Source organism: Epinephelus lanceolatus, chromosome 5, assembly GCF_041903045.1.
Source record: "Epinephelus lanceolatus isolate andai-2023 chromosome 5, ASM4190304v1, whole genome shotgun sequence".
Classification (NCBI taxonomy): Eukaryota; Metazoa; Chordata; class Actinopteri; order Perciformes; family Serranidae; genus Epinephelus; species Epinephelus lanceolatus.
In genome coordinates this window covers 19,297,934-19,307,293 of record NC_135738.1, presented here as the reverse complement: position 1 = coordinate 19,307,293, position 9,360 = coordinate 19,297,934, and the positions used below count along the sequence as shown (strand labels likewise).

At 37.9% G+C, this 9,360-nt stretch overlaps 2 protein-coding genes across 2 annotated transcripts; both read right to left on the bottom strand.

The window, feature by feature from the left end:
- Nucleotides 1-839: 839 nt before the first annotated feature.
- LOC117261811 (cAMP-regulated phosphoprotein 19-like) lies at nucleotides 840-3,079 on the bottom strand. Its single transcript, XM_033634326.2, has 3 exons — nucleotides 2,873-3,079; nucleotides 2,054-2,176; nucleotides 840-1,964 (listed from the first exon to the last, which is right to left on the bottom strand). Exons 1-3 carry the CDS (start codon nucleotides 2,915-2,917, stop codon nucleotides 1,794-1,796), a joined length of 339 nt encoding a protein of 112 aa, XP_033490217.1. The 5' UTR covers nucleotides 2,918-3,079; the 3' UTR covers nucleotides 840-1,793.
- Nucleotides 3,080-5,762: 2,683 nt separating this feature from the next.
- Nucleotides 5,763-9,278, bottom strand: rsl24d1 (ribosomal L24 domain containing 1). Its single transcript, XM_033634325.2, has 6 exons — nucleotides 9,120-9,278; nucleotides 7,132-7,245; nucleotides 6,961-7,033; nucleotides 6,798-6,861; nucleotides 6,553-6,638; nucleotides 5,763-6,175 (listed from the first exon to the last, which is right to left on the bottom strand). The coding sequence occupies exons 1-6, from the start codon at nucleotides 9,198-9,200 to the stop codon at nucleotides 6,099-6,101; spliced, it is 495 nt and encodes a 164-aa protein (XP_033490216.1). The 5' UTR covers nucleotides 9,201-9,278; the 3' UTR covers nucleotides 5,763-6,098.
- Between the last annotated feature and the right edge of the window lie 82 nt (nucleotides 9,279-9,360).

Here is a 9,360-nt window from a genome sequence, read left to right as displayed (position 1 = left end):
CTAACAGTCCAGATCAAATCAATATTGCTATCTAAAATAATTGTTGTGATCAGAGGATGACCAGGGCTGTAACTGAGCAAGAATACAAAATGCATTTATATTAATCAAATTGTAACGTGGATGAAGGCAAAAATTCTTAGTCCTTCAACATAATTAGATTCATCTTAGGAATTTAGTTATTGAATTAATTTAATTTAATTTCAAATGGAGTACAAAAAAAAAATCATTTCTCATTTTCATATTGCAGTTTCATAGTATCAGTTTGTCATTTCAGGGTCCAGTTGTCTTGTTCTTTTTACATTTAATCATAGTGTGGTTATACTGAGTACTTTTATCCACTTTCAATTTGAAATACTGGGTAAAATTACCCTCCTCTCTCCCACTCTCTCCCTAACTGGCTAAGGCCCTGCTCAAGGATCATTTGACAGACTGCGTTTTTGAGGAACTGACCTTTATGAACATCCATTTGTGAAACTTAATAATATACTATTTGCTCTATTTCAGATGAAACCATAAATATAAGTATTTCTGGCAGCTTTTAGTTGGTATAGTAAGGCTTTATATGCAAGAGAGAATTGGAAAAAATGAATAAATGTTTCAGTAAATAATGGCTAAAATGATGAAAATACATGAATATAGGATTCTTACGATTCCCTGGATTTTATTATTTTACACTACACCCACCAATAGATGGAGGCATATCTTCATCCTTTTAGGCAAGGTATTCTTCTGTGACATACATATAAACTGGGCTCTTTTTGGTTTCGGTAGCTTTAGTAACATGTGAGTGAAAAAAATAAATGTGAGGACACATTAATTGAATAAGTGTACTTATAAGATATTATGCAAAACTATTTTATTTACAAAACAAATGGCACACTGTGACTGCACAGTAAATGCACATGCACACTCCAGACATGTCATGGGAGTTTCTTTCCATAAAATCCTACGTGATTCCAGTCAGACAGTGACAGACATTTCAGGCAAAATTCATAACTAAGATTCTCATTGAGGGAGCAAATATTGCTCAAGAGGAACAACAGTTCATTACTTTTAAGGCCATTTTAGATGTCAGGGTGAAATGGAGACCAGCAGTAAGTACTTGCAAACCAATGTCACTAAAATGAATTAAAATACAACTGGCTACAAAGTGTGTGTTGTCTAATCTCCAGTACTTTGAAAGCACAGAATCAAACAGCTTCACAGAGAGAGGAAGGGAAACAAACAATCGAGGATTAGGAAACAAGAAAAGCAATATTACGTCACTTTTCACTATTTAAACAAACATGCCTCCATTTGTGAAACTGCATACTAAAAACCGTTTCAAACCGAAAGGCATATCCGTAAATTACACTTCTACTTTTCACATGCACTGATGCAAACTGTCTGTGGTCATAACTCGTCAGCTTTTTGCCTCTACAATAATCAGATTCTCTGCGCAGGCTCCTTTTTAAACAGGCTACTTGTATGGAGGCATATATCCTTAAAAGTGAAAGCGTTATGTGAGAATAAGATAGCATTAACATCAATTTATACGCATAACAATTTTTATACTCAATTACAATTCTGTTTTTTTTTGTTTTTTAGAGGTTGAGAAACACTTTCAGCTACAACTTTTTCTTGGGTTTAACTCTAACAACTCAGTGCCTAACAGTTGCCCATTTTACTCAAGAATTTGGCTTGGTGCATAACTTGTTCTTAGAGAATACATACAAAGGTGAAAAATAAACGTAAACAGCAGGTAGATATGAAGTGTGGGTTGGAATGGTAACAAAACAGTAAACATAAGACCATCAAAAAGCCAGTTTGCTGGTCACAATTGAAGTCTTTCTTTGAGGCAGGTCCTGAGGTGTTGGGATGTGCCCCCCTGTAATCTCGGTCTTCTCCGTTGGGGCTGACGGTAACTGTTTATTCTTCATTTTTGCCTTGGCCATGTTGTAGTCACCAGAATCAAAATACTTTGGCTGGACAAACAAGAAGATATAAAGTGTGAATATCATAAAATGGTATTTATTAAAATGAGGAGCCACCAAAGTTTAGGTATGAAACACACCCCCTTCTGTAGTCTTTTTCTGAGGAAGTCTGAGCCTCCAGGCTTGGTTACCAGGTTAGGATACTTGGACTTCAGCTTGGCCTCCTCTGCTTTCTCTGGACTGATTACTTTGTCCTCCATTTCCTGCAAAGAGAGCACAAATTGTATGGATGGCAATTGTTCAACTCAGCTGAGTGGATGAAAGAAAACCTGTGGGATTTCATTGAAAGCGCATGTGACATTAGTCATCAATAAAAGTGCAAAATCTACTCCAGCAGCAACAGCAGATGCGTCTAGTTTGGCTACTATTTATGTTTCACATTATGCAAGGCCGCCATGAGGGAAAACTCCAGCTGGTGTTTGCACTGACTTAGCATTAATCTTGCCATTTCATGTAGCACGTTCAGCTACAGCATCAACCAAACTCCAGCTGGTGTTTGCCCGAGCCTAGCATTAATCTTGCCATTTCATGTAGCACGTTTAGCTACAGCATTACCCAAACTCTAACTAGTGTTTGCACTAACTTAGCATTGTTGTTGCCATTTAATTTAGCACGTTTAGCAATAGCATTACCCAATTTCAGCTACCCATCAATTTAAAAGTGACTGTAACAACCTGAGCTACTTGTTGGCCTCGAAACAGCAGGTTTTTGTTTTTGCTTTACCAACAAACGCTAGGAGCTAATTAGCTAATTGCTCGGCGGTAGCATCGTTCAGGACATTAGCCAAGAGTAGCTACAGGCTAACTAGCTTGTTGCTAACCGCCTGCTAATTTACCAGATGCAACTTGCTAGCAGTGCTAACTAACCGAATAAATGTGCAGTTCTTCTTTATAATTTACCTGCTGCTCCTCCGACGTCTTCATTCCTTCACCTTCCTCGGACATAGCTGAATTAAACCCCGGCTTTGCTCGCAAATTTGCGGATGTAACGTTAGCCGTTAACCAGCTGCTCTGGAAGATGAACGGTGGTACTGAGAGAGCAGTGGCTAGGCGGGCGAGGGCTGCAGCCTGTCATACAGCCTGACCAGCAACAGGCCGGCGAATCGATGCCAGAGAAGCAGATGGGAGACAGACAGGCACTAGTCGATCACAGATCATCATCAACCTGTCAAGCGTCCGATATGCTTGACAGGTTGATGATGACCTGAGACAGGCACTAGTCGATCACAGATCATCATCAACCTGTCAAGCGTCCGATATGCTTTTCATATAGAGAAATTCCTATTTAAGACTTCACATAAGGTTTTTACTGCCTCAGTTAACACCTTAATATAATCTGAATTATTGGCTGATTAATTCGTAGGAATATATATATATATATATATATATATATATATATATATATATATATATATATATATACAGTACAGGCCAAAAGTTTGGACACACCTTCTCATTCAATGCGTTTTCTTTATTTTCATGACTATTTACATTGTAGATTCTCACTGAAGGCATCAAAACTATGAATGAACACATGTGGAGTTATGTACTTAACAAAAAAAGGTGAAATAACTGAAAACATGTTTTATATTCTAGTTTCTTCAAAATAGCCACCCTTTGCTCTGATTACTGCTTTGCACACTCTTGGCATTCTCTCCATGAGCTTCAAGAGGTAGTCACCTGAAATGGTTTCCACTTCACAGGTGTGCCTTATCAGGGTTAATTAGTGGAATTTCTTGCTTTATCAATGGGGTTGGGACCATCAGTTGTGTTGTGCAGAAGTCAGGTTAATACACAGCCGACAGCCCTATTGGACAACTGTTAAAATTCATATTATGGCAAGAACCAATCAGCTAACTAAAGAAAAACGAGTGGCTATCATTACTTTAAGAAATGAAGGTCAGTCAGTCCGGTAAATTGCAAAAACTTTAAATGTGTCCCCAAGTGGAGTCGCAAAAACCATCAAGCGCTACAAGGAAACTGGCACACATGAGGACCGACCCAGGAAAGGAAGACCAAGAGTCACCTCTGCTTCTGAGGATAAGTTCATCCGAGTCACCAGCCTCAGAAATCGCAAGTTAACAGCAGCTCAGATCAGAGACCAGATGAATGCCACACAGAGTTCTAGCAGCAGACCCATCTCTAGAACAACTGTTAAGAGGAGACTGCGCGAATCAGGCCTTCATGGTCAAATAGCTGCTAGGAAACCACTGCTAAGGAGAGGCAACAAGCAGAAGAGATTTGTTTGGGCCAAGAAACACAAAAAATGGACATTAGACCAGTGGAAATCTGTGCTTTGGTCTGATGAGTCCAAATTTGAGATCTTTGGTTCCAACCGCCGTGTCTTTGTGAGACGCAGAAAAGGTGAACGGATGGATTCCACATGCCTGGTTCCCACTGTGAAGCATGGAGGAGGAGGTGTGATGGTGTGGGGGTGTTTTGCTGGTGACACTGTTGGGGATGTATTCAAAATTGAAGGCACACTGAACCAGCATGGCTACCACAGCATCCTGCAGCGACATGCCATCCCATCCGGTTTGCGTTTAGTTGGACGATCATTTATTTTTCAACAGGACAATGACCCCAAACACACCTCCAGGCTGTGTAAGGGCTATTTGACCAAGAAGGAGAGTGATGGAGTGCTGCGGCAGATGACCTGGCCTCCACAGTCACCGGACCTGAACCCAATCGAGATGGTTTGGGGTGAGCTGGACCGCAGAGTGAAGGCAAAGGGGCCAACAAGTGCTAAACACCTCTGGGAACTCCTTCAAGACTGTTGGAAAACCATTTCAGGTGACTACCTCTTGAAGCTCATGGAGAGAATGCCAAGAGTGTGCAAAGCAGTAATCAGAGCAAAGGGTGGCTATTTTGAAGAAACTAGAATATAAAACATATTTTCAGTTATTTCACCTTTTTTTGTTAAGTACATAACTCCACATGTGTTCATTCATAGTTTTGATGCCTTCAGTGAGAATCTACAATGTAAATAGTCATGAAAATAAAGAAAACGCATTGAATGAGAAGGTGTGTCCAAACTTTTGGCCTGTACTGTATATATATACATATTTATTTGGGCCTGGCAGATAAAATATTATGCATTTCTTTTCGTACTTTTAATAATACAGTATAGCTGGTCCTCCTGCTGTCATAGGAGGTAAATACCTTTTCACATTAGACCTTAATTCATATTTCTGCATAACAGCATTTCTACTGAGGAAAAAAAGGCAGGCAGTATGATTCTACTTCTTCTTCACTCACACTCTATAGTGCATATGTCTATATATCTGCCAAAAATATTTTTGTAGTTTAAATTTATTTATATGTGTGCTTTGTTTCAACTCATCACACAGCCTGTTCCACAAGTCCACCCCACACATTGAAATATTCTTGGTTGTACTAACACATTGTTTTTTGAAATTAACTTCCCCTTTTAAATTATAACCCCCCTTCCTGTCACAAAACATTTTTTGAATGTTGGTTGGGAGTGAATTTCTTACTTTAAACATGATTATTGCAGTTTTACATTTGACGAGAACTAAAAATTTTGATGCGACTTTAAAAACAGTGTGTTCGTGTGTTCCATGTACCCAACACTGTGTTGTTTGTTCTTGTGTTATTTGTTCTTTACTGCACCTGGATCCATGAGTAACAGCATTGTGCTCGCTGTATGCCTTCTGTACATAGAGAATGACAATAAACTGAATTGAATTCAATATGTTTTGGCATCAACTTAGGTTTTAGTTTAGCTGTGGTTATAGTGGGGTCAATGTCATAAAATAAGAAAACAACATTACCAAAATGATGTTTATTAAATTCTTGTTGTTACCTTTTCACATTTTCTGCCTTACCATGATACATTTTATTGTGCAACAGGATAGAGATAGTTCTTTACAGCCCAAACTACCACACATGGAATAAAATAACTGGGAGGCATGTGGTTAATTGCCGCTGCTCTGTAGGGAGCTCTTTGTCACATCAGTGCTTTCAGTCCTCGTACAGCTATTTAAGACTGAAGGCATAGCTGTGTCCATCATCAGCCATTTGGAAGTTTTAATTTCAAAACAGAAGTATAATATAATACAAGGTTCATGAGTCATCACACAATCAATGCTCCTTGGGTATAAGATTAGTTATCTTCACCCCCCATTTCCACGTCTTCTTGTAACTTCTGCACCATTTTTGCTTCCATTTGTTTGGCCTTTCCTGTAAAGAAAAAAACAGACAGAATTTTAACAATGCTGGAATCACAGGCGATTCTTGAATGCATTTAGTGTGCAGTATATTTCAACAAATGGATTTTCTTTGTTATAATCCATAACTGACAAATGTCCATCATCACAACATCTTAAAAAATAAGTTCAGTAAGGAGGGAAAACAAAGGCATGAAAATAATATTAGTTTTATTATTATGTATGGACATTAGGTATTATTTGTACTGTGTATCGAACTGCATGAAGTTCGTTATACTAAAAATTATATGTGCAGCGCACTGTGCAAATGTCATCCATTGAAATACCTTGTGCATGTTTACAAGATTCTTGTGTATAACTGGTTTGTCTGGTAATGCTAAATATTCTTACCTGCATGTGGTGCTTTGATAAGGTGAATATTTTTCTTCACTTCGCTGATGGCCTCTTCCTTCTCCAGCTGTTTGCCCTTCTTTAATCTACAAAAGAGGAGACAAAAATAGTAAAGGAGAGGCAACCGCTGTTTTCAAAACCATATTTGTTGTATAAAAATGGCGTCACATAAGATGGAAGCAATAAGATGCAAACAGATTAGTTAAAAGATGTGCACAAGAATGAACCGAAAATGACATGCTCACCTGTTCATGATAAATCTTGCCTGTCGTTTCTGTTTTATTTCTTCCACCCTCTTCATTGCTTCCACTGTAGAATTTAAAAGCGACACATGACTCATCAGTTCAAAAATCAAAAAACAAAACATTTTCACAGCAAGTACATGTGAGAAATAAACTTCTACATTACCTGTCTTGTCCCACAGGTCCCTGTTATATTTAACAGGTATATTTCTACGTTTCTCGAACTCCAAGGAGTTATCCTGAAAGAGAGGATGTTTGTTGGATCAGAAACAATAAAATAATAATAATTTTAAAAAAAGATGACACTCAGATAGTGCTCTATAGATAACCAACTCACCACTGTCAACTCCTTTCCTGATGCTTTTCTGAATGCTTTGGTCCATCTTGTTTTTCTTGGGTTACGCTTCTTCTTGAAGTTCTTGTGGCATTTTGATCTGCAGAATCTGAATGACTACATTTATTTAAAAAGAGGAAGAGAAAAACAATTTGAGGTTTAACTTAGGTGGAAATGACATGATTTTGAATGGATATGAATAGGTAGAACACTAAGTGATTACATTCCCAGGTGGATAAAAGGACTTGGGGACTGTGGCACTAAAACATTATATAGACGTGAGATGCAAATTTGAAATAATCAGTATTCAAGATTTGACATTACTTCTATTTCTATTACTACTTCTTGAAATTTACAAGCACTTCATATTTAGGCTGAACATATCTATTAGTATCAGCTGCCATATCATCTGACATTAGCCTATTACAGATACACCCATATTGGAATTCATGTTGTCTGGTAAGAAAAAGGAAACTGCAGTAAAGAAATGGTGAAGGTGTCGTAGAGGTCGTTTAGAAAACAGTGTTGCCATTATATAATCTGTCCACTGGAGAGGAGAGGACTGAAAGAGCAGGTTAAGTTTTCAACTATAAAATGTCTCACCCAGAACATACCTCAGTCACAACAACTTAGTTATGAGCTTACACAAAAGTTGATTCATGGCATCAGATTTTTAGGGGGAAAAAAAAAATAAAAAATCATATTCAGTATCAATATCCCTTATATAGGGGATTGTTAAAATCTATATTTGTCCACAACTAAGTTTTATTTTATTTTTTTTAACATAATTATTATGACTGTATGAAAACAAATGTTTACAATAATGAAATAATATTCAGAAACAGACTAGTTTAAAAACTTAAAACTTTAAAAACTGAAAAACTAAATTAACCATCTGAAACATAGAGCAACATCACTTTGCTTGTGCTGCTTTCAGATGCCTTTCGCAAGTATTTAAACCTCTGCACCCTGAGCAAATTCTTTCTTAAACATGGGGAAAAAGACAATGAGGAACTCAATAAGAAATTTGCCAAAATTTGCCAAGAAATTATGGGATTTACAAAATTACTTAAAAAAAAAAGAAGAACAAAAAATAAATAAATAGGTAAAAAGTATATTCATAATTGTTATTACATATTTTGAATTATGGTACAATTTTTTTAGCACTTTCTTCAGATTACATTTTCTTGTTTTTACTTTTCTCTTTGTACCAATGTCTTACCAATTTTTGGTTGCCCAATGCTTTCTTCCCATGTTTTTTAAACATATCAAGCCAATTTGCTCAGGTTTCAAAGACTTAAAATGTCCTACGTACTTTACTTGCATCACAGAGTAAAAAAAAACTGATAACAAAATCAGATGCCTTGAATTTAATTAATGTGAAGCCTTTGTTTTGTTTTTAATTTTCTTAGTTGTGACTGTGTCAGAAGTGTTAAAGCAAAGTGGTGATGCGTAACATTGAGGCTGTGTCACACATTTGGGCCTCAAACATTGCTGCAAAGTTTTAAAATATCGTTGACACAGTCTTAACAAACATATTAAGCCCCTTAAAGATGGTCATTTTTTCCCAGATCTATGACTGAACTGGTGTTTACGAGTTGTCATTACGATGCCAAGCTCCTGATTTCACAGCGGACCTTTAGAGGGCGCCGTTACTCCACAAGCCAAACCCGAGGCCTCACAGTTAAATGTCCGGACTCTTCTACAACTTCTGTCAAACAGAGTGGATTTCACATTTCAGAAATTATTACGTTTACGTTATGTTTCATGTCCCCATCGTAGGTCACCGTACACGGAGGGAGATAAGCATTATACTGACATATTGACAGTGTGTCAGACACTAAAACCTGCCTGGATCCCACGTGAGTGAGTACAGCACGTTATGTTAGCAAGCTAACATTAGCCAGCTAGCTAACGGGCCAACGCTGACAGTCAAACACGAGCTTCTCTTAAGTTTACAGGACTATTCAAACAAAAAGACAGCATCATACCTTACAGTCGTTCCGTACAAACATCACCCCATGCCCGGGGTACACCGGCCCCGAGCAGAAATAACATTTTTCGATGCGCATTTTCACAGCAGAGCCGCTGCGTGCGACAACCGATAATAACAAGACCGCCCCGTCTCTTCTTCTTCTGCTTTGACTCCGTCAGCTGAGGCGCCTGGTGGAGACTCGCTGCCACCTGCTGGACATCCTGACACACTGCGTTTCTACTTTTAGCTTTTTCACC